Source organism: Chaetodon auriga, chromosome 15, assembly GCF_051107435.1.
Source record: "Chaetodon auriga isolate fChaAug3 chromosome 15, fChaAug3.hap1, whole genome shotgun sequence".
Taxonomy (NCBI): Eukaryota; Metazoa; Chordata; class Actinopteri; order Chaetodontiformes; family Chaetodontidae; genus Chaetodon; species Chaetodon auriga.
Genome location: NC_135088.1, coordinates 5772501 through 5798080, shown reverse-complemented (window position 1 = coordinate 5798080; position 25580 = coordinate 5772501). Strand labels below are relative to the sequence as shown.

At 42.2% G+C, this 25580-nt stretch overlaps 1 protein-coding gene across 3 annotated transcripts in view; it reads right to left on the bottom strand.

The window, feature by feature from the left end:
• The window catches only part of LOC143333266 (rap1 GTPase-activating protein 2-like), a 32546-nt gene extending 7926 nt beyond the window's left edge, over nucleotides 1-24620 (bottom strand). Inside the window, exons 1-11 of one of the 3 annotated variants that reach the window (XM_076751286.1) lie at nucleotides 24316-24620; nucleotides 19023-19058; nucleotides 3929-4013; nucleotides 3812-3847; nucleotides 3455-3502; nucleotides 2495-2527; nucleotides 2126-2374; nucleotides 1481-1584; nucleotides 770-848; nucleotides 572-625; nucleotides 245-328 (exon numbers count right to left, since the gene is read on the bottom strand). In XM_076751286.1, coding sequence (XP_076607401.1) covers nucleotides 245-328; nucleotides 572-625; nucleotides 770-848; nucleotides 1481-1584; nucleotides 2126-2374; nucleotides 2495-2527; nucleotides 3455-3502; nucleotides 3812-3847; nucleotides 3929-4013; nucleotides 19023-19058; nucleotides 24316-24359 — 852 coding nt within the window. In that variant the 5' untranslated portion in view covers nucleotides 24360-24620. Of the gene's footprint in view, nucleotides 1-244; nucleotides 329-571; nucleotides 626-769; nucleotides 849-1480; nucleotides 1585-2125; nucleotides 2375-2494; nucleotides 2528-3454; nucleotides 3503-3811; nucleotides 3848-3928; nucleotides 4014-15314; nucleotides 15376-19022; nucleotides 19059-24315 lie in introns of those variants that run through there. The other 2 variants (XM_076751287.1, XM_076751289.1) reach the window with 2 other exon arrangements.
• Nucleotides 24621-25580: the final 960 nt, after the last annotated feature.

The following is a 25580-nucleotide window of genomic DNA, read 5'->3' as shown; positions in this document are numbered from 1 at the left end:
GTGCATTTTGTGTGTGAAAGGCCCTCTGCCTGAGCTCAGTGATGGTCAAATCAGCAGCTAAACTACAGTAACTATCTTCTTGTTGTTTTGAACCTTTCACCTCACACAGCGTCTTTGTCTGACATCTCTCTCATAAGCCACACCTATTTGAGGTCAAACAGTCGATGTGTCCGCTGTGAGAAACATGTCAAAAAAAGTCTCACATTGATAAAAAGGTGTAAAGGTTCAGACAATCAGTTGGTACCTGCCCAAATCTCTGGTAAATGACTCCAAACTTGAAGGTGTTGTTGACCTCGTGCTCATCGTAGTTCACTATCAGCTGAGACGCCTGAAGACAGACAGACAGACAGACAGACAGGAAGACAGTCAGAGCGACAGAGAGAGAGACACACACACACACACACACACACACACAGAAAGACAGACAGTCACGTACATCGACACACAGACACGCACACACACATGCACACACACACACACACACAGACAGACAGGTTTGACAGAGTCAGTCTACACCATCTCTTCTGTCAGTAGAAAAAATCGGAGGTGTCGTCGGTGGTGCTGAGCTCACCTTCGGGTAGAGGACGGGGCTGAAACGTAGACCTGCAGCTTCATCACACAGCAGCTTCAGGAAGAACAACACACTCTCAATAAACACACACGATCATAAAGAAACGAACAAGGACAAACTTTAATAGACTCGCTATAGATTCAGCTGTGTGTGTGTGTGTGTGTGTGTGTGTGTGTGTGTGTGTGTGTGTGTGCGTACCTTGGCTAGATCTGGTACACTGGGGATTTCAGGCAGCTCTGTCAGTGACAACCTGTGGTAGACGCTTTTCAACCGAGACCTGAGGGGACAGAAGAGACACACCTCAGAGACACCAGAGTCCTGAACCTGGTCCAGAACCCGACCGGCAATCTGGCAAAAGTGCTTGAAGCAGGTCAAACAGAATTAACTACGGTCGCAGATTATGTAGAAATAAACACAGAAAGGGATTATGTGCCGTATGTTGCAGTCTTTCATCATGGTGGAGGTGGGGGTGGGGGGTTGTGGTTATACAGTATGCACTATTACACCCATTTTGCTGTTTTATTATTATCTCAGGCAAACTTTGTATTTACTTACTAAATCAAAATCTTAGGCTTCAGTTTTAAGTGCTTTCTATCAGATCAGAGGCTGGAAAAGCAAGGCTTTTCTATTAAAGGCCTCATTGGTACTGGAAGGATCTGCAGGCCAAGTCCAAAACCCAGACTCTTGTCTCTTTAAATGACTTCAAACTCAGAATAATGGAAGTGGTCACTGCAGCTTCAACCAACTAATACCTCATTTAATGCTGCCTTGCACCATATGCAACTATCTAAGCCCCATATCTATACTATGCAAGTTATAGTGCAAAAAAAAAATTACATCAGCATGTTTGTGTGGATGTGTGTGTGTGTGTGTGTGTGTGTGTGTGTGTGTGTGTGTGTGTGTGTTTACCTGATGATAACATGGAGGGACTCCTGCTCCTTTTCTTCTTCATGTCTCACAGACAGCAACAGGTTTCCAATACTGCTGGCTGAGCAAGAGAAGTTTAAATGCTCCTGAGAGAGAGAGAGAGAGAGAGAGAGAGAGAGAGAGAGAGAGAGTGAGAGAGAGAGAGAGAGAGAGAGAGAGAGAGAGAATCAATCAATTAATGGAGAAAATTATGACCAGATGACTCCATAATGAAAATAATCATTAGTTGCACTCCTGCATAAAATAGTTCAAAATTAGCTCCATCTCAACAAACTATTAGAGTAAAAGCCTGCTTTTACACAAATGCACAAGTAATAATAATAATAATAATAATAATAATAATAATAATAATGTGATGATGTCATATATAATAGTATAACAGCCACAGAGGATATTTTTCTGCAAGTACTTTTACTTTCAATACTTGAAGCACATTTTCCTGATCATACCTGCATACTTTTAGTATCTAAGTAGCATTTTCAATGCAGGACTCTTACTTAAAACTGAGTATTTTTACAGTGTAGTATTAGTACTTTTACTGAAGTATAAGACTTGAATACTGTGGTGACAACTGCAGGTTAAGCTGACTACCGTGGACAGTAATCAGTTTCAACCCCAAAACCTCACCCTGCCCAAGAAGTACTTCCTGTATGCCCGTGCAGCCTCGCTGATCTCATCCAGCTGATACCCATAATCCCCTGTGGGTCTGTCTTCCTCCTCTCTTCCTCCCAAGACTTCCTTCTCCTCTTCCTCCTCCTCCTCCTCCTCCCCCTTGATTTCCAGGGTGGTTGGAGGAGGAGCCTCAGGATCCTCAATCCAGTAGCCTCCGAACTCGGGTAGGATTACCTGAGGGTATGGCTCCCCCCTTTCCAACACCTGCAACACACACACACACACACACACACACACACACACACACACACACAACATGCATTGTAATGTGCATTACGATGTTTATGAGTTCTGTTTTTAGAAGAAACAGATGTAATTTCTCACCTCCTCGATCCTTGGATAAGGAATGTAGTCGTCCTGAAAGAGGAAGACGGAGTAGTTACACACATGACAAAATATACATGGACACACACACACACACACACACACAGTCATGATGTACATGCACACACACAGGTGAATAAACTGCATGAGTGATGATGCTGAACGTGACAGATGGCACAGATGCTGTATGAGTTTTTGTTTGACTGACACAATCAATCATCAGTCGGTTATTTTTCCCCCACAAAGTGATGGTGTTGAATATCAGACAGTGTGTGCAGCTGTGTGTGTCCTCCATAAAATGTGATTTCCAGTCCACCTCCTCGCAGTGGGGGGATTCGTGGGTTTGCCTCTGAGTGTGAAGGACTCAAGGTGAGTCAAGACTGAGACCATGGCTCTCTGCCAGAAAATGATGGAGTCTTCTTCTGGTTGGGGGTGAAAGAGTTCACGTATCTCAGGGTCTTGTTAACAAGTGATGGTAAAGTGGATTGTGATGTAGACGGGTAAACGTGCAGCATCAGCATTTGATCAGGATCCCCCTGGACACCGTTCTTTGGAGGTTTTCCAGGGTAGACCCAGAACGCTGTAGAGATTATATGTTATCCGGCTTGGGAACGCATTGGGATCCTCAGGAGGAGCTGGAAACCATAGCTGAAGAAAGGGACATATGGACGGCCCCGGACAAGAGGCAGAAAATGGAGGGACTTGCTATTATTAATACAGCTACATTCAACATGAGCAGAGACAGACCTGCTCTCCAGCACTGTCTCTTTTCCGTCTCTCACAGGGACGTATACGACTCTGCGTGATATTTCTTAATGTGCAAGATGAATTCTGGCAGGTTTCCTCTCACAGCACAGAGACACTGGATCTGCTTTGGTCTCAGCATGAACAAATAAATGAAATGAAGCAATAAACATTGGGAGTGGATGGATATGAGGACAGACAGATGGACAGACGTGCCTTCTGTCTCTGAGGGATTGTCTTCATCTCAGCAGCTTCTGGCACCTGCTGCATTAGTGTCAGGAAGAGAGGACAGTATTAAGATTATCTGCGGCTCTCAGCTCTAAGACCGCTGGTTGCCGCTGAAGACATAAATCTTTAAACACAACTCACAAATACATAGTTTGACTCAAACAGGAGGGAATAATGCATTTTTTGGGGACTATTTCCAGTGGCGGACTGATCCACATTTGGTGCTCGAGTGAGTTTGTGGGGCAGTAGGACGGTGTGTGTGGGAGTTAAAATAAACTACAGGGTTTTTTTTTGTCAGAGGAGGAGAAACTTTTCACGGATGATAAAAAAACATTAAATTCTTACCTCCATCTTGTCCATCATGTCAAAGAAATGGGCCGACTGGAGAAAGACAGAGATGTGCGTTGATGCTGGATTTCATTCTTAGTATTAAAAGTTTTTCTTTGTTTGTGTGTGTGTTACCTTCATGGTGGGGGGTGCGGTGCGGGGCGGAGAGGGGGGGCAGTCTGCGACGGAAACATTGGAGATGGTCAGGAGCTCCTGTTTGCTGAAAAACAAACAAAAATTAATCATCAGTTCAAAGCAGTGTTTTCCCCTAAGACTAGTCCACAGGCATTATTCACTGTACTTTTTCTACATATGATATTCATTTATTTTCCTTGAATGATTTTGTTCTATATAATATATTTATATTTGTATTGGCTCAACTCACAGGGGTCATGTGAATCATCGTTAAATTACTTTATGCTACGCTAATCACAACCTAGCTACTACATCCATGATATCACCTATATTACTTGACTCGATGCCACATGATATTTCCAACATGATGAAACTATTCATAAAGTCTTGGACAGTATGAACAGTAGTTACATAGCCTACAAGCCATAATGCACTGTGTGTGCGTCACAGGTGTGCTCAGGTAGTACAAATAGCTAGAACACTCTGCCTGCACGATCCATCCAGTTTTACTGAAGCTCTTCTGTCAGAGTATAAACTGCTCCATGACAGAGACACTGTGTACACACCGTCAGCAGACAGGAGGACATCATGCTGATACAGCTTTTCAATAAACCTGACCGGCTCATTGTCCCGTTAGCGCCCAAGGGCAAAATGAGCTTGTTGACAGTTGGACAACCAGCTAGCTTGAATAGGTGTTTTTCATTCCTCAGTAACTTTATATTGAGTGAAATGATGAACAAACCTGAGAATAAAATGACACAGAAGAGTAAACAGCAAAGTTCAGAGAAAATAGAAAGAAACTCAGAGAGATATTGAGACTGACTAATGCTAGCTTGTTCTGTGCTGGCTAACATGTTAGCTATTAGCTTGCCAGCTACTTCACCACTTAGCTCTGTGAGTTGCCACTATGTCAATAACATTCAAATATTTGACCAAGATTGCTTTGGGCAAGGGTGTAGGTTTAGTTTCCGAAGACAAACTGTACTGTAGTCGCATAACAAAAATATATATATGTGTTTACACAGACATCTTTTCACGTATTCACTTTCTGCCAATAGATGCCCTAAATCCTACAAACTGGACCTTTAATATCAACTGTAAATTGAAATGTCTCAAAAACTTTGAATTGCTGCTGCCCCTCCTCCATGATCACACAAGAGAATAATATTCACCTCCTGTCCTGTGTGTGTGTGTGTGTGTGTGTGTGTGTGTGTCCTGATTTATCTGAGCGCCACACATCATCATTATATTTGTCACAGAGGAGTGATGAGTCTGCCTCTAAAGATAGAGCTCCAATCTGTCAGGAGCCTCCACACAATTCAGCTGTAGATGACTTCATGTTCAACGTGCGCGCACACACACACACACACACGCACACACACACACACACACACACACACACACACACACACACACACTGTAATCAAGTGCGCCAACCAGCCAGAAGAGCATTCATTTCCTTCGCCCTCAGGCAAGTTGGCTTAGCGCTACTCGCCGCGGTTGCCATGGTTTCGCCAGGTGTCGAAAAAGAAGATGTTGACCTGGATTAAACTTTTGGAGGAGCAGTAATCAGCCAATGAGAACCTTCAGACTTAAATACTGATGAACCATGATTTCACAGGGGCCTGAACAACTGACTCATGCGTGATTACTGATGACTCATACTTTGATTTAAACTCGAACGTTAATTACTCGATATTTCATGCTTTGGACTCGATGACTGAAGACTTGTGCAATGACCCAGATTTGAATTTTGTTGACTACAATTTACAAACTTCTGACTTGTAATGGAGTATCAGTGACTAGGCTTGACTCGTCATACTTGAACACTGATGAGTCACACTTGGATTTGACCATTAACGACTCGTGATTTCACACTTTGGACTTAAACAGTGATGACTTGTACAATCACAACACAACTTGGAAACAGCTGACTCGTCCTGGAATATCAGTGACTTGGACTTGAATGTTGACGACTCATCTTGGACTTAAATACTAATGACTAGTGATCTGACATGGACCTGTAAATTGATGACTCATGCTTCAATACTGATGAGTCATATTTTAGACTGGAATATTAACATGAAATTTTACACAAGGACTTGAACTCTGATGACTTGTCTGATGACATGAATTTTTTTGACTAGAACTTTGACTTGTACTGGAATATCAGTGACTTGGACTTGAATGTTGAAGACTCTGATGTAAAATACCAATGACTCAGACACACTTGAGTTTTAAATCATAGTGATGAGTTGGCATGAATGAACGCAGCGACTCGTAGATGATCTTTAGAGACTCGTGTTTGACGTCGACAACGCACACATTTGACTCGACCAAACATCCCGGCTCGAAGGAAACATCAATAGTGAGCAGGGAGGACATTTTGGGAGGGCGCTGCCGGGTGCCGTCTGAATTAAAACACCTTCATAGAGACGAGTCACTGAGTCGATGCTCATTTCCTGCTGAGCTGAGCGACATTCAGCCTCTGCAAGTTTCATTATCAGAGCTGCTGTGGTTGTAATCAGAGGTGTCAGACCTCCCCCTGAGGTGTCGGGACATCACAGACTAACTATTCTGCAAGTTTGGGCGGCACAGTAAAAATCTAAAATCATATCTAAACATTAAATATTTACTATGGATGTTCATATAAAGTCTTTTGGGCCCATTCTACTGAATACTGAAGATCCTGATTCAAAACTATAAAGTTGGTCATCTTTAATTATTGATCTGTAAGGAGGGGAGTTTTAGACGAAAGTTCAGAACCTGTGGTGGTTCTGAACTTTCAAGGATATTACTTTTATTGACTTCAATCTCGGACTTGGCAGGTCCAGATAAGCAGCAACAACACAGAGTCTCTATTAATGAATCAAATGCCAAGCAGTCTCAGGCAAACCAAAATCCAGGGAGCTTAAGGCAAGACTCGTGGTCAGGGACAAAAGACTAAGATATTTACTGGGGAACAGGGGAACAGGCAGGTTCGGCAATAGGAGATCAGTCCATATGAAATTGCTGGAGGGTCTTGCAACAAGGACAGTCTGGCCAAGAGTGAGTGTGGCAGAGCGGCTTAAATACCTCACTGATTGCTATGAGCCTCAGGTGTGTGATCATGGCACAGGTGAGCAGATGAGGAGACAATGGCAGCAGGTAAGAGACCTGAATACACCGTGACGTGATCTGATACGGATAAAAGTTTAACTACATTTAACTGTAAAGTGGTGTTACAGTGTGGAACTCACTTTTGTTCCTCCATCAAGTTACTCACAGAATTAATATTAATTAGTGTCAGCTGATGTTTATCATTTTGACCGACTAGACCTGTTCACACAAATACATTCTTCTATGTAGGGAGATGCTGCACTCTAGAGCCGACTGTCAGCTGATTAGCCCCAGCACTGATGCCTGTGATCGCCTCTAATATCTTAAAGGTCTACTGTGTTGGATTTAGTGGCAACTAGTGGTGAGGTTGCAGATTGCAACCAAACTGAATACCCACTGCCTCCCCCTCCACTTTCAAACCTGTGTTTTCGTACGGACAGCCAGGTGAAAGTCCTGTTTGTTTGACCCATTCATCCATAATCCATAAATGTAAATCAGGGTTGTATTTAGTGATTTAGAGGTCATCCCTCTAAATCACTTACTTTCTTGCTCCTCATCCTCACCCTTCCTCCTGTGTATCCTTTATGAATCCAAATTAATTTAATCAAACTGACATTTCCACTGGAAAGAGATAAAACTGGAACTGCCAGAGGGCTGGCGGCCATGCAGGGAGGAGGATGACCTTGAGTAACTGTGTGTGTGTATGTGTGTGTGTGTGTGTGTGTGTGTGCGTGTGTAATTGTGTGTATGAGGGCAGACGAGAGGGACACAAAGTGCTAGATGTTGCATAAAAACCTGTGAAAGAAAACAAGGAAAAAAGAGAGAATGAGTGGAGCTTAACAGCAGCGACACTTTAGGTGTAAATTTATGATTTCTTTACATTCGAGATGCACTCCAATATTAGATTGTGTTTTTACAATAATTTACCATCTTCCTCACTGTCCTTTGATGAACACCATTTCCCATAAGCCCCCGGACCTTTGCAGGTTCAACGTTCAGCAGAAGAGGCGAGTCCATGTTGAGCCAACTGTCTGTGGTTAGTTCACAGACGTGTAAAGCAGCTGGACCGAGGTTTATCTGCCTGACCACAACTTCACTGTTCTGGTTCACCCTCACTGCTCTCACAGCATCGTTTTCAGAGATACAGCTGTAAAAAGTCACTAAAGTACACTACCTGCTCATCAGCAAACAGCAGACAGACACAGTTAGAGACCAGCTGGTGAACATAGTGCAGCAGTTAACGGCTGAAGAGTCAGATATTTCATGCAGGAGTTGGTGGAGACCAAAACCAGAGCTAAAAGAGAGTGAATGCAGGAATTACGTCATCAGGTGACACAAAAACGACTCTGAATGAATGAATATGTTAACCTGTAACTGCTGGATGTGGAAACAAACAAATTCAACATATCAATTTAAACAGTGATGATACGTTAATGTTGAGTTCAAGTGGACAGACAGACAGACAGCTTTGTCCTGACAGTATCAAACACCAGTGAGGTCGATTATTTTTCATACTGCACTGTTCTGAATTCAATCATGACTGGAGTCAAATCATCAGACTCCCAAAGACTCTCATGATACCACTGACTTCTTACTGTTGTGTTATTGTATCAAGAGTCTGGTGCAGGAGTTAAACACGACATCATCATGCACCTTTGCAACATTTGTTTTGTGCAGACATGTGCACACTTTATACATAGTTTCATTAAGGTAAAAACTTCTTCATTTAAATTTTTAAACCAGGCAAGATGATGAATTAATTATTTATGTAACCTGAGAAAAGGAAACTTTTGACAGGGAGTAATTTGTTTGTTTGTATATCTACATTATATTTGTATTTCTATGTGTTTCTTTATGTGTTCACGTGTACTTCAGTCTAGACTTTTGTTATTTTCTCCGCGAAATCTCTTTTAAGGAAATGCCATATTGACCTGAGGTAAGCAGCTTTCTGTCCTGAGGTTATTTTTGTTTTTATTCATAACTACAAATCTACCAGAAACACTGACTTGATTTTGAATCCTGAGGGAGCGTTTAGAGCTCCAGGAACGAACACAAAGGTCACTGAGACACAACGAGAGGACGAGAACAGAGAGGAAGGAAACACGAAACCTGCTGAGAGAGAAAAGGTCACTCTGTAAGGGCTGTGTGCGTCTGTGTGTGTGTGTGTGTGTGCGTCTGTGTGTGTGTGTGTGCGTCTGTGTGTGTGTGTGTGTGTGTGTGTGTGTGTGTGTGTGTGTGTGTGTGTGTTATGAGTACCTGCATCCATAGTGGTATAACGTGACAATTGAGATTTTAACTCAGAATTTTGCAACCTTTGAGTCTCAAAATGTGTGTGTGTGTGTGTGTGTGTGTGTGTGTGTGTGAGAGAGAGAGAGTGTGAGAGTGTGTCTGATGTGAACCTCCTGAGCTTCAGTTTAAAATAAAACCAGTTTCACTTGTAACCAGACTCAGCTGGTTCGTTATCTCTGCTGACAGCTGTGTGTCACAGCCAATCACATCATCTCTAACAAACACACACACACATGACAACATGATACATGATACACTGATGTCAAATACTCCTCCGGCCCTTCCCCACAATGCAACATTCCTACAAACGACAAGTTCATGACACTTTCAGTTTGAATCCAGGGACAGAAACGTCAAAGAAACCTGATTGGTTGTTTCCAACTTTCCCACGAGAGCAAGCCTGGAACTAAACCTGACTTTCAACCGGAACTATAAAGGACTAAATCTGGTTCCTGTAGGATATTCCCAGGTCTAGAAACAGTCAAACAGTGCTCTGGGGGAGTTTGGACGGCTGCTTCAACTTGTGTATCACTTCATTCACAAAGCAAAAAAATAGTCTAGCATCAATATTAGGATGACTGTCGCACGTTTACCGTTACCAATTATTGTTAAAAACAGAGTTAGGCTTTGCTCTTGGCTCAAAGAAAAAGAGAAGAGAAAAACTTTCTGAGTGATTTTATGTCACAAAACAGAAATAATTAACCATCCAACACTCATTGTGGAGTTTTTAGTCTACTTTCATTTAATTCATTAATTCAAGCATCAGTCCGGCAGCAGTAAAAACGTACAAAGAACGACAAAATTACTCTGTGCTGTTTTCTCATATGAAAAGTCAAAAGTTTTGCCAATTCTACAAGGTTCTTCAGATGTCAGGGAAATGCAATTAAATGGACTTTTAGTTCATAGTTTAGTTCCTCTGGCTCCATAGTTTTCTGACCCCTTTGATTGAAATGGGCTGTAAGTTAATGAGCATGAATCCTGATCTCCATAGGATCAGGATTCAGTAGATTAGGTCAATCAGTGCCAGGTGTGCCAGCTGATGTCTGAGTTGCTTCAATGGGGCTGAACTGTTTGTAAGATTTAAATGTTCCCAGCAGTGATTTTAAGGTAAAACTAAGAGCTTGAAACCACAAGTATACCTCTGTCCATTTCCTCATTCTAAATATTAGTAATATCGTTGGACCTCTTGTGTTTGAAAGCTGGTATGTATTCCTCAGCTGTCCATATGGTAGATATGGAAGCTTGATTGGAGTCAGACCTGTTTATGTAAACACAGTGGGTCCTTGCAGCGACATCATAGTATGTTATATAGCATTTACTGCTTATAAATTAAAAAAGAGATACAGTAGGGTGTCCTTTCAGTTTCATCTGTGCTCAGCTGGAGCAGTTGCAGGTAATTTTCCAGCAAGTAAAGTCATGAAAAATGTATTTGTGATTTTTTTTCCCAAGCAGGAGGCCTGCTGGGCTCTGAGGGAACATCAAAGCTGTTCATTAAAATGTAAATTTAACCCTCAAGTTCCTCCACCATGAAGTGACACCAGCACCAAAACTTCAGCTAGCCTACCTCCAACACTCAAACAGCAGAAATCTTTTTCTAACTGAGCAAACTGATGGTGTTTCAGGTTTTGCCCCTTGAACTATAAATCATTTTCCAAATTATCCATCAGTTTTAAGGTTGTTTTCCTTCCTTCCAGGCAGCCATTCACTTACTTTCTATGAAAATCAGCTTGCAGAGACTTAAAACTTCAGTTAATCCATCACCGACTACATTTAGTCACCAGAGACTGCTTTGCTGCTGTGACTGAAAACCTGCTGTCTGACTGCTCATATATTGGATAGCAATCCATCAATCATGCTTCTAACGCCAGGATTAGACTTTATGGTAATATAATAATAATAATAATAATAGCCTGAATACAATGAACAACAGTAATCTAAACGAGATGATATGGAAGGGTGCATCGTCTTCTTGAGATCAGGTCAAATGAGAAAAAAACCAGATTTTTGAGATCACAAAAGGTTTTTCTTATGTAATTTTCTTTTTCAATTGAACATCACTGTCGATTATTACAGTGTTCTGCAGGTTTCACATTTGTATCAGGGAGCCAAGATGTTTCGGGGAAATTGGGACAGACTTCAGAGGACCAAAAAGAAAGATTTCTGACTTGGTTTCATTTCGCTCGATAAGGTTTTGGGGCTTCCAATACTTTATTTCAGACGAGATAATAACTAATGGAAGGTGTCATCCTCACAGGTTTTTAATGGGATAAAATTTTGGTGATGAGGTGAAATTCTACTTTCTGTGTCCACGAAGCCATGAGGGTCAGCATGTGAAGTAAATTTGATCATCTTCCCTCGTTTAACCCAAAATTTATGATTGCACTGACGTCAAGTTCTATCTATTAAGAACAGAACTTGACTTCCCCTCACGAAACTAATTTTGACTGCTTGCATCTGTGATCTCATTCTTGCGCTCATTACCCAAAGCTCGTCATCATAGGTGAGGGTTGGAACGCAGGTCGACCGCTGAATCGGGAGCTTCACCTTTTCGGCTCAGTTCTCTCTTCACCGTGATGGTCCTATTTACAGCATCAGCCGGTACATCGTTCGGTCAACCATTACAAGACCCTGAGATACTTGAAGGTCTTCAGGCCTCAGTATGCTTGAGGCGCACTAGTTTGTACAAAATCTTGTTTTACCAAATTTAAAGTGTCTCTAGCTGTTCTGAATAGCCACACACTCGAACAATGCTGTGTCTTTATGAGATGAACTGCACAAAGATGGATGGCAAGAGAGTGGAATTTCAGGCAGTCTCTCCTGGAAGACATTGATTGTCGTTGTTGTTGTTGCACTTGGTTGTACACATGGAAAGTGACAGGAGTAGTTGTGTGAAGAATGGGAAAAGAGAGTTTGAGAGAAAAGGTCAGATGGCACCTTTCTCCACACATCTGGCCAATCACTGTGTGAAGTGAATGCAGGATTGTCAGACAAGGGAAGTTACATAAATTGTCAGCTGCAACTCCTCCAATTCCAATGTTGGGAAAGCGAGGGCGGAGAAGCAGTTTGCTGATATGACACGGCCATACAGGTCAACTAACGAGTAAAACCTGATTTTAATTGTTAGTTACCTCCGTTGGTGCGATCAGCTTCAGGTTCATCTAATTCTAAGACACAAGACAGAACAACTCTGGAAAGTTGCAGAAGAAGAAATACACCCCCTCCCCAACACCAGTCGACCAACGATCGTAACAGTCCCCAAACAACCAGCAATCCTAACTTGGCTCACCTCCATTTTCAAACAAATGAAGTCAAATCCTGGCTATGTCGACACCATCACACGTCTAGTCAATCACTGCACAAAGTGGGCATGATTGCTGGTCCCAGAAAATCGTCAGACATGGCTACCCCACTTTCAACATGAGATAGGTATGAGGGGAAGGGGTTTCACATGCTGTTAGATAATCCACAAGGTCCTGACGCTCATCCCCAATGCTTCACACTCAACTGCCTCAGGGTGCAAGAGGTCATGGTCTGATGAAGCTACCGGAATCACATCATTGGCAAAAAGCAAAGATTCAGTCCTGAGGGTTTTAAAGCAGGGCAGGCCGAGGGACTGTGCTCTTCTATAACCAACGCTGCCAGCTGAGCTTCCACATATCCAAAGTGACAAATGCCTCTGGTAGACCTGCAGTGGTGCCATATTCCACTGAAACAACTCTTAAATATGTCACAGCAATTTAAAAGAGCTTAAGCCAAATTCTCATTGAGTTTGACAGCTCATTCTTGGAAATGGCAGTTGACGAGGCAATCTCAACCCTTCGGTCAAAGAGTCAAAGACTGTGGAACAGGAAAGTAAGTGACCCTTGAGCTGAGATTGAACTTGTAGAAGAACCAGACCAAGAATCTATAGCCATGCTAGCAGCCCTGTGAGAATCTGCTTAGCTGTAGGCTAATGCAAACATGCTAACATGGTCACAATGATAAAATTTACATGCTTCTGTTTAGCGGGCATGTAATTAACCAAAGTAACCAATTAGCACTAAATAAAAGTACAGCTGACACTGTCAATATTTGAACCGATGGGTGACAGATTTCACTCAAAAACACAAATGTCGACGTCATAGTGCTGCTTGAGGAAAAGTCAGGGGATCATCAAAGTTAGCAGGATTCATCCTCTGTCTGTACAAAACTTCATGGTAATCTATTAATTATTCATTGAGATATTTCACAGTGGTGGACAGACTGACACCAACATTTCAATCTGCTGAGACAGTTTTGATACTGATTTTTGTAAGCCACCACCACCACAGCTGGTTGATGTGAAATGCATGCTGGGATACTACCGAAGTTCACACACCCACTGTAGGTCAGCTCCTAAAGCTGACTCTTATGGATTGTATACCAGAATGCATTTCACATCAACCAGCGGCGATGGCGGTGAGTTTGAAGCAGCACATTAAAGCTGTTATTGTTCTCAGAGATGGAGGACCACCCCCAGAAATAGGGCCATCGTCATTCCTCAGTAAGCCCTTATATGTACACAACCAGCTTCTATAAACAGATTTTACACCAACAGTACTGCGTCCTCCTGTTCTCGTCAGCTTTGACCATCAAGGACACAAGTACAGACTTTCTGAATTGCATTGAGAAAAGCCTCCATTACTATCATGGAGTTTGCTGAGCTTGAGAGGATGAACCAGCTAGATCTGAATGACCTCATGACCTTTCATGTAGCACCTGCTCTGGAAGAAATGTACATTTTTAGCTCCATTTCTGGGGAATGTCAGCGATTATCTGCCCTGTCCAGCACCTTCATTTTGTGGCTATAACAAACACTGCAGCATCCTCAACTCTGGTGAGACTGTTGGTGTTGCAACTTTCAGGACATGTGACTATTTTATCATCACACACACACACACACGCACACACACACACACACACACACAGCTCCAGGCTTATGCAGCTCTATGTGGAAATTAATAAATCTGTGTGATGACGTTTCAGAAATCAGGGTTTTTCATCCACCTGGAGGAGGGACGTCCTCTGCAGCCAACCATTTGTTTTTCTTCCTGTTTTTTTTTTTTTTTTTTTTTTTTTTGAGGAGGCTAATTATATTTGCCAGGTGGCAAATGAGCCACTGCTGTCAACAACGGCGTAAAAAAGACAAAGTGGCAACAACAACATCATAAACAGCAACAACAGCAGCAGCAGCAGCAGGGAGAGAGGAGACGCTGCTGGCTTCTGTTTCTCGACAGACGGACCGTCTGCCCTTTAGCTGCATACACACACACACACACACACACACACACACACACACACACACGGACACACGCACATTCACACAAACACCGGCTCAATGCAGTTTGGGGAAATGTGATCTGGCAATATGTGGAGCTGCAGAACCAAAACAAACCTTTTATGCAGAAAAATGTGTAATTTTTTAAGGATTTTAATGAGACTTTCTATCTATCTATCTATCTATCTATCTATCTATCTATCTTAACTCAAAAATTGAATTGAAATGGGATTTAATTTCTTTGCATTCTTCATTAAAACAAGACTTTGACTTTTCCTCCTAATGTATCTTCCAGATGTCATGATGTTGCTGCGCAGATGTTTTATTTTACGCCTGATCAGAGTGACATTGCTGCTGTCTTTCTTTACATTTTTTGGTGAAACTATCTCCGGACAAAAATTCAATAATTCAAACTGACCCATCAGCTGTTTTAGAGGAAGTGTCTGTGCTATTAATAGTAGCATTTACACATGTCTAAACATCACTCACTCACAACACTGACACACAAAAATGCAACCTGATGATTGCTGTCAAAATATCAGAATAAACACCTGAAGGCATCGTTGTTTGTTTATAATGTCACATAAACGCATCAAAAATAATTTCAGGAAAATTTCAAAAACAACACGCACACACACACACGCACATACAAACACACGCACGCACACACAGATGGAGGATGAGAGGAAATGCCAGACTCACCAGTGGTCGTGCGGCATTGTTGCTTTGCCGTCGGTTACTGAGCATCTCGCTCAAACTGAATACACCAGCACTCCTCTCTCTCTCTCTCTCTCTCTCTCTCCCTCTCTCTCCCTCTCCCTTTCCCTCTCCCTCTCTCTCTCATTCTCTCTCAATGTCTCTCTCTCATAATGCCAGGGACCATCAGGATTATAGCGCCTTAGTTGCTTAGAGAGAGAGAGAGAGAGAGAGAGAGAGAGAGAGAGAGAGAGAGACAGATGGAAGAAAACAGGAATACTGAGAGGAAATGAAAGGGGGTAAAAAAAAGAAAAGAAAAGAGAAAGACAAACTGGAAAACCAGAGCAGAGAGAAGGACGCTTCGACTGCCAACTGGTAGGATTCTCATTTCTACACTGTGAAGGAATGTAGGAAGAACGAAACAAATGTAAGTTTGGGGAACGTTGGGAGCATCAGCTGTTTCAGCAAATGAAACATCTGCTCATACGGTCAGCTGACAGCGCCCTCTAGCAGCTGTAGTAATCATCACTCAGGTAGCGTTGTTACAGAGACGCGGTCTGTTTTACAGTATATTTTATCATGACAGGTCAGGGTGGATGGAGGAGTCCACCTGCTGTTCACTTCCTGTTTACAATACAACAGTTCAACGCTTGTTTCTTTCAACTGCCGAGTGTTCAACAGGAGTTCCTTCAGTCTAAAGGTCTTAAAAAATCTAAGCAATCTGTGCTACAGACAACAGTAAAGTCTTATATTTCTTAATCCTGAAGGCAATGCCAGGATCAGCCTACAAGATGTTTTGTCTTTGTCTGTCAACTGCACAGGTATAGACGGCCGCCTCTCGTTCATTATCGGCCACAATGCTGGTAATTTGCTAGCCACAACAAAAATCGTCCCAAAATCGGTCTAGATTCATGTAGTCTGATCCTGGCATAACACTTCAAACTCTGTCCGAAGGGGGTGATCATGACACCCTGGAAGGGACGTGACCTCTCTTCTTACTGATTTCTGTTGGCCAAAGTCAAATTCACACATCAGCAACAACGCAGCACATTCAAACTCTGTCTAAAGCTGCTTATCACGGCTTTAGTTTTCGACACATTAAATTGGAGGAAGAACTCATCGCACCAGGATACAAAGTCATCGACCGTCGACCTTGATGTTAGCCCTCCTTCCACTGTAACGTTAGCTAGCAGCATTGGTTAGCTAATAAACCAAACGCGAGCTTGAGGTTTGAGGAGTGAATGCTTCTTTTTGCACAGGTGTGACTGATGTCATCATACAGCTGAGACAATTGAGGAAGACTAGAGAGAGAGAGAGAGAGAGAGAGAGAGAGAGAGAGAGAGAGAGAGAGAGAGAGAGAGAGAGGATGCACAGCAGGAGAGATTTGATGGACAGATAAAACTGTGAATCAGACGAAAAACTGCTGGAGGGAAAAAGAGCAGAATAATCTGACAGATAGACGGTCACCTTCTTTCAGGCATATGCACACACACACACACACACACACACACACGTCATATATACAGTATGAATGGATATCTATGTGTGTGTGTGTGTGTGTGTGTGTGTGGACATGTAAAAAGTTTGGGGACCCCGGGTCAAAATTCGAAGCTAATATAATATATTACTATTTTGAAAATGTGGCTCAATGTCTTAAATTAATGACGGCTTCTATCAGCCATCAGAGTGCGACTGTTTGCTCGTTCACATTTTGTTTATCATCTATCATTTTCTACCTTATTGCATTGTGAGTACAGCAAGCTGCTTTATTTTGTCTCTTTGGTTATTTGACGTGTAGCTGACTCCCTGTGCCTCCTCGAGGAGTGGCTGCATAATGAAGGAAAAGCACACACAAACCTGAAGTTAAACTTTTGAACTCCACTCTGCTGCTGCCTGCCTCTCAGCCATTTCTGTTTGGTGCCTTTCCTTTCAAAGACCTTTCTATTAACAGTCCCATAAGCCATTCAGTAACTCAGACCAGGCTTTTCTTCCCTGCCAGCAAGGTATCAACCTTCCTTTTGATCAGATTCGGAGTGAAACGGGCAGACTGCTTTAACTGAAGTTCTTAAGTTTCTGCAGAGGTTTAGGTCAGTGGCCTGTGCTTGGAACTGGAAGGAGCAAGTTTGGTCATTAGTAAATATCAGATGGTAACTGATATCAACAAAATTATTCGTAGGAATTAATAATTGCATGGCACAATCTGGGATCAGGGACTAATAACCAAACCGTGGATGCTGTCTGACAAAGTGGTGTTATCACAACACATATGCACAAGTCATCACAGACAACAAACAACAGGAAGTTAATTATTGTAGTTTGTACCACTGATTTGGCCGCTCACCAGCAGTCAGCAGAAAGAGTTGCAGCAGTGATATGGAGGAGGTGTAAGCATCAAAAATGTCACTCATGTTTGAGTCATAACTCAAAATCTGAGCACACAGATATGAAACACATATTTTAAGATTCACTTCTGGAGGATATCGTTGTCTTTGACGTCCACCATGAATAAACGTCTATGAATCCACTTAAAAAAGGCACTTCAGAACTTGCCTGAGAAACGTCACATTTTTAAGTTTTTCTTCAGTATCAGAGAAATCCAGTTATAGCTATCTGTGCATCAATCAGTTCACTGCTAACAGGAACTACCTGAAGCTAATTTGGCATAATTTAAATGGAGATAATATGACTAAACCTTAACAAACGGGTTATGAAAAGAACAGGGCTCATACATTTGAGTGTGTGTCTGAGAGCGAGGTACAGTGTCACGCTTGGTATAAATGATTATCTGAGCTCTGTTTTCTTGGTGTCTCTCCTCCCCAAACACACAAACACACACTTTTCCAACCAGCATCAGCAGAACGAACGTGTGTGTGTGCAGACAAAATAACATAAAAAAATCTGCCATGAAAACAGCCCTGAGGTGTGTATTCATCTCCTCAGTGAAACCAAGAGGACAGTTTTTGTCAAGGCCGAATCCCATCAGGCATCTGAACAAAAGCAGCTGCTGTTTGCTGTCTGATCCACTTCAGACTGGTTTCATGTAAACTGATACGAAAACCATCATCAGTGAGCGTCTGTCAAATGAAACACACAGTGTCTCAACAATCAGTGTTTGAATGAAGGGAAGATGGTGACCGTCTGATGGGTTTCGTAATAGTATCTTTGATAATATATATCCATGTGATTTTCAGTGTTGGTAAGGTTTAACCAGAGCTTACTTTTATTATTGATTAGTCTGCTGATCATTTTCTGTCAACGCATCAGTTTCTCATTTGGTTTATAAAATGTGCAACAACAACAACAACAATGGTATAAAATAGTTGATAATTGACTAAATAGTGCTGTACATGTAAGACTTCTTATTCATGATTGATGGGCGACACCAGCCAGTCAGACACAACATGAACTGAGGCTTAAGTTCCTCCACACTCAGTCACTACAGCCAGAACAGGAAAAGATGCCACATTTTAATTTCACACAAATCTTATCAATTCAATATCAAATTTTAGCAATTTTCTCTCCTTGGATTGGAGCTGAGAGTCACAGACAGTCAGTAAGAAAGTACTCAGAGATTGGTTTTGAGTCTGAACGTGAGATTTGTTGACCAGGTAGAATCAGACGTCTACCTCAAAATGAAACGCATGAAACAACAAAAATGTGATTCAAACTATGATTCAGGGTTTGGTGGCACATTATGTCAGTTTTATTACTCACCGAGCTCTCAGAGCGCTGACTGTGGACTTATCAATCCTGCAGAGAGAGAGAGAGAGAGAGAGAGAGAGAGAGAGAGAGAGAGAGAGAGAGAGAGAGAGAGAGAGAGAGAGACATGCTGTTAACATACGGCACTGTGCACTCAACACTCTGATAACAGGAAGAACATTAAGACATTACTGAGGCGAGGAGGAAGAGATTTACATCTGAATACTCTATTAACCTTAGTGACAGAGTGCGTGCGTGTGTGTGTGTGTGTGTGTGTGTGTGTGTGTGTGTGTGTGTGTGTGTGTGTGTGTGCGCGCGTGTGTGCAACAGAGGGAGGTGTGATCTCAGAGGTTCACAGCAATAAAAACCCTATTTATTAAAGTGCTCCGGCAGTAAATCACACATTTACATTAGACACACACACACGGACACACACAGGGACACACACGCACAGACACAGTATTGCTGGACTGAAGGCTAAAAGCAGCTCTAATACACCACAACTTCGCAGAATAAGTCACAAAAACCATACAAAATGTGACCAGAACCAGTGCTTCCAGTTCACATCTCCCTGCTGTCCACACACCTCATTGTCACTGTGAACCACATAAAACTACAAGAAATGAACTTCACTCTGTCACTTTTATCTATAAAAGACTCCTGCAGGAGCTGCCTCAGTGAATCACTCCTCACTTTTAAAACCGCTGGTCGGCAGAGCAGATCTCAGGTCTGCTGAACTCCATCTGTGCTGTTAATGGAACTTAAACCTTCAGACAACAAACAGAACTCTGAGGTTGGATGTTTAACTGAACTGTAACCATTAACACTCCAGTTTGGTGGTAGAGTTCATACGGAAGTACAGAGGAGGAGGGGGGAGGAGAGAGGCCAGGAGGAGGAGAGAGGAGGGGATGAGAGGAGATGAGAGTAAGAGAGAGAGGAGGTGGAGAGGTAGAGGAGGTGAGAGGATAAAATGTGGAGACGAGGAAGGAGTGAGGAGAGAGGAGGAAGGGGAGAGAAGAGGAGAGAGAGGAGGAGGAGGGGAGAGAGAAAGTTACAGGGAAGAGGAGAAGAAAATGGAGAGAGGAGAGAAGAGGAGTGGAAAGAAGATTAGGGGAGAGAGGGAAAGACAGGAGGAAACAAGAGGGGAAGAGAGGTGAAGAGAGAGGGGATGTGAGAGGAGGAATAAAGGAGAGGAGGAGAGGAGAGTTGGAGGGGGAGGAGAAGAGGGGAGGAGGAGGAGGAGGAGAGAGGGGAGCGGAGGAGAAGGAAGGAGGAGAAGAAACAACAAGAGGAAAGGAGAGGAAATAAAAGGAAAGCAAAGGAGAAGAGAAGAGGAGGAGGAGGAGGAGGAAGAGGAGGAGGAGGAGTCATCTAGAAATGGAAAGTGAGAGAGCGAGCGATCAACCTTAACGTTAAAAGCCTGTGTGATGACTCTGTGAAAACTCAACTCCCCCAGGTCATAAATAACACATTTATGCTGCTAAATCTGCTCTCTTTCTGTCTCACACACACACACACACACACACACACACACACACACACACACACACATTTTATGGGTGTGTTGACTGGAGGAGACTGTAGAGAGCTCATGATCACACTAAGATGGCCAACGGCTGAGTGAGACCATGATAGCGTGTTTCCATCCTCTGAGGTCTTTCACCTGAACGCACCATGAACGTATCGTCACCTTTTAAGCTGATCTGTTGAAACACTGTATTTCCACATTCAGCCGTTACGTCAGCGAGTACGTGAAGTATTTCAGAAGCATTTCTTGTTTCATCCGTGAAGATTCTCAGTCAGCCGGGTCGTGGTTATCCGAGGAGGGTTGAATCTAGGGCGAACGCTTCACCTCTCATCCATGAGGCCTCCTCAGGGAAGAAGTTTCTACAAATGAGTCCAGTTGCCCTTCATTCAACCCTCCGCCTACATTTTCTGTGACAAACTCTCTGTACGCTTCAATCAATAAATCAAACGCTTTGGCCAGATTTAAACGCTCCACCAATGACTGAATGAGACACTGGGGAGAAATGGCAATTTTACAGTAAATTTTACAGGAACAAGGATTCTCTTAGACTCATCCCCCATCAACGAGGACATGAAGACCAACTCTGAGTTGAATCAACATCACTGAATACTTACATGGAGGAGACTGGGGTGGGGAGGTGGGGGGAGCAGTAAACAGTCTCAGCATGAGCGGATCAGCAGTGTAACAAGTGTCTCTATAAATATGATTAGAGGTAAACAGTCAGCTGGTAGCTGAGCAGCTGATGGTGAAGCCTGAATCAAGTGTTTGATGGCCTTTATCTAGTGTAAGCTAGTGCAACTGTAATTTAACACAAAATCCACTTTTTAGAGTTTATAAATTACATGTAGTTTACCACACTGTTTTCCTTTTTCCTTCAGTCCTCTAGTCACCTGACCTTGAAAAACATGTTATCATTAGTATTACTATATTAATATCAATACTTTACAACTTCACTACCACTCATTCACATCACCTGTACTGTCTCTGCTGAAGACTCACAAAGCTAATGCTAAGCTAGCATTCAAGTCACTGTCATTGCTTTGAATTTGAAGATGCTGACAGCGACATGTTATCGAGCTAATAGGCTAACTTGATAGATATTTCCTGTAAAGCGTGTTAGCATTTAAGGTAGCTTAGCCCAGTAAATGCTGAGCTAAGTGTGACAGTGCAGAGCTCAACCCGCTGAGTCTGATATGTCCTCAAAAGGCCACCGTAGAGAGGATAAAACTTTTGATTTAAGCGTCCTCTCCCAGGACAAGCTTTACATTTTTAATTCTAGTGTACAGATTGAATTCAGGAGCGCTGAAGGATGGAGGTGAGGTGGAGGGGTGGAGGATTTAATATCAACTGTTCCTGCAGCTGCCCTGAAGCTGCTACTGCATTATGCAACAACTCTATTAGTCGACTTGTTGTAAACAGTGTGATGACGAGGTAAACTGTGATGGTATACCATCCGTTTTCATTATGGAGGAGAAAAAGAGAGAGGAGAGAAAAGATGGACGGAGAGTGAATATAAAGGAAGAAGTGAGGGAGAGGAGGAGGTGCAGATGGAACGAAGTTTACAAAGTGAGAAACTGCTTTAGGAGGTTGGAAAAAAATAAAAGAAAGAAAGAGCATATTATGAAAGGAAATGAGGATCTAAAGAAGGACAGAAAAGAATCTAGGAGATGCAGAAGTAATCAGAGGAAAGAAGCTGTATAGAAGGAAAGGAGGAACTAAGGATGTATAAAAGTAATGAAGGAGGTATGGATGGAATAGAAGGAGAGAAGGAGGTATGAAAGGAAACAAGGATGTACGGACAGAGAGAAGGAGGTATGGAAGAAGTGGTGAAGAAGAGGGACACAGATTAGGAAAAAAAACAGAGGGAGTGAAAAGAGTGAATGATTGAAAAGGAGGCTTGTGTAAGAGTTTCCCCCTACACACACACACACACACACACACACACACACACACACACACACACACACACACACACACACACTCTTGTGTACTCTGGTCACAGGGAGTTTGACAGGCCGACTGCAGACTGAGATTTACTGAGGCGAGAACAGAGAGAGCAGCTACTTTACATTCCTCTCTGTATCAGTGGTTCTGTCGACATCCCATCAACATATCCATCCATGAGTCTGATATCACAAAATATTTCAAAAGATTGAAAAAATCAGCGGCAAATGTCAGGTTTGAGGCGTCCCGCAGGACGTGTCTTTCAACTGCCGCCATTTTAACATTCAACAATCACACAGAGGAAACACTATTCATGTTTTTGGGGAGTTGTGTGGTGACATGATGCAGCTTCAACAAAAGAAATAGTTTAATAAGTTTCAATGTGGTTAAACATCTCGGATTAGTGCAGTGATTCAGGTCTGGTGTTGTGTTCACTGACACTTGGAAAAACAACCGAGCCAATCAGAGTTTTGGAAGAAAAGGATGTGATCCATGTTTAGCTTTGAGTGTTTTTTGGGCCTGAACAAACAGCTGAATATGAATATAATAAGAGGAGCATCTCGCAAATGACCAACAAGCATGAACCTCGAAATTCACACCACTGAGTCATTACAATACCAGTCAATGTATAGGTAAATATGGGTCAAACACACTGTTGTATTATTTAGTAGGTAGCGCTGTTGCTATGGTTACCAGTAGTTTAGTATACGACAATCAGCCGTTCAAATGAATGCACATATAATTTGCTCTTTAAACTGTCGAAAAAAACGTGTTTTTTTTAATGATTTTCATGTAAATTTTCCAAACAGACGCGTGCAGGCAGTTAGAAAGCAGGGCCGTTTGTGTTTTAAAAGTGACAGAACATTGAATTCTTGGGAATACAAAAGTTATTTATTAACCGCAGCAACAAAACATTTTTTGTTCACAGACACAGACAACAATGAGAAAACGTCAAACTCACTCTGACTGAGCGTCTTTCTATTATGTGAACACAGATCAAGTGCACGAAGAGCAAGAAAAGTTTTCAACCAAACTCCATTCAGAAAATATCGATTTTAACTACATTTTCAGATTTCTTCTCATCTTGAACTACAGCTGGAAGAATAAAAACAAAAAACGATTGACTAATATTTTTAGGGGGTTTTGACATCACTGTGATGCCACGTCAGTGCAGTTCAAACTAGAAATGAACTGAAATTCACAGTTGATGATGAAAATAGACATTAATTCACAATTTCTTGACCAGCTTGGTTATGGTCAACTGACTTACTGACCTTTCCTTGCACGAACACTACAGCTCAATTTCAACCAAACCCCATTAAAAAAAAGTCAAATTTTAACTTCAACAATGTTAATTGTCAATTTCTTCTAATCTTGAAAGGCAGCAGGCCAGAAAACGTTTTCTGTTCACCATCAGTCGACTGAAAACGGACAACAGGGAAGAAAAGTGTCCCATGTAGACAAAGAATAAACTCTGACTGAGCTGCTTTCTGCAGCGTGAACACTACAGGTCATCTCCAACGGAGCAAGAAAACTTTTCAACCAAACCCCATTCAAAAAAGGTCCAATTTTAACTTAATTTTCAGATTTCTGTTAATCTTGAACCGCAGCAGGTCAGAGAACAACAACAACAAAAAAAAGCAGACTGAGTCATTTTAATATTTCGGGGAGCTATGATGTCACCGTGATGTCACTTTGGTGCAGCTCAGACTGGAAATGAACTCAAAGACCCTGAAAGTGTGAGTAAGAGAAGTGATGAGATCATTCAGCCATTTATGAAAGGATGAAACAGACACACACACACACACACACACACACACACATACACACTCTTACCATCCAAAGCCTCCAAACGACACGCTCCTCTTCCTCCTCAGCATGGTTTCTCGCTCGCCCTCTCCTCCTCTTTGTCTTCCTTTTCTTCTTATTGTGTCTGGATTTTCCACCCTCTCTCTCTCTCTCTCTGTATCTCTACCTGCCTCTCTCGTCTCTCTCCTCCCTCTCTCTCTTTGCTGTCGTTCTATCTCCTCATCTCTCCACCTATAAATACTCTCATCTCTGTCAGACGCCCTCCTTTACACGCTCTCACCGCCTCTCTCTCTCCGGCTCGCTCTCTCTTCGTCCTCCCTCCTCCTGCCGTTAATGTTTCTCTCTCTTTCCCACTTCAATTCACTGCACACACAGCCAGGAGAGAGAGAGAGAGTGAGAGACATAAAGGCAGAATAGAAATGGATGTATATGTGTTGTACTCTCTCTCTATCCACCCTGACGAAGCAGAAAAGCCAGCAGAGACGCTGCCAGACTAAAAACTTATCATACATAATAAATGGAGGTAAATGGACGAATACACGCATCAGTTTTGAATTTATCTTATGTTATGTAAAGGGGGCTTGGCACAGTTTGAAGCTGCAGCCTCAACTCACGCAAAATGTGTTTTGTGCTTACTTGTGTGATGTTAAATTTACATTTTCCTGTTTTTTTGTGTTCAAAGAGGAGACAGGAGTGTGAAATGAAAAAGGAAATGAACTACAACCAACCTAAAGTTAAAACAATTAGTCATGACAGAAAATTAATCATCATTTAAGTCATTTTTCATGGAAAACACCAGATAGTTTGTGGTTCCAGCTTCAAGTATATGCTCTGTTTCATATCATTAAGCATGTTTCCATCTACCTGTTTTCAATCTGCACATAAAAAAACCTTTGTGGAAACATTGAAATTTAGGAGAAAAAAGGAAATTATCTTGAAAAAAACAAGCGTTTCCTGTTGTCTGAGGTGTGAAAGTTGTTGTGTGGACAAATAGTGGAGCAGACTTAGCGAATAAACGATGAAGTGCGTGAAACATGAATTGAACGTCACTTGTCGCATGAGATCTGAGTGAAGCACCAGATGACAGTTTTGCTCATTTGCTGAAACAAACTGAGTCACTGTTTGTTGCAGCATGAAGCCAAATCCTTAAAGTAAACTCTAGTCAACAAATCTCATGTTTGGACCCAAACCAATAACGTGTTAGTCCGTCTTTCACTATTGTCTGTCGCTCAGCTCCAAGCCCATTGGTTCAAACTCAAGAGGTAAATCTTTAAAAGCACCTCACATATATA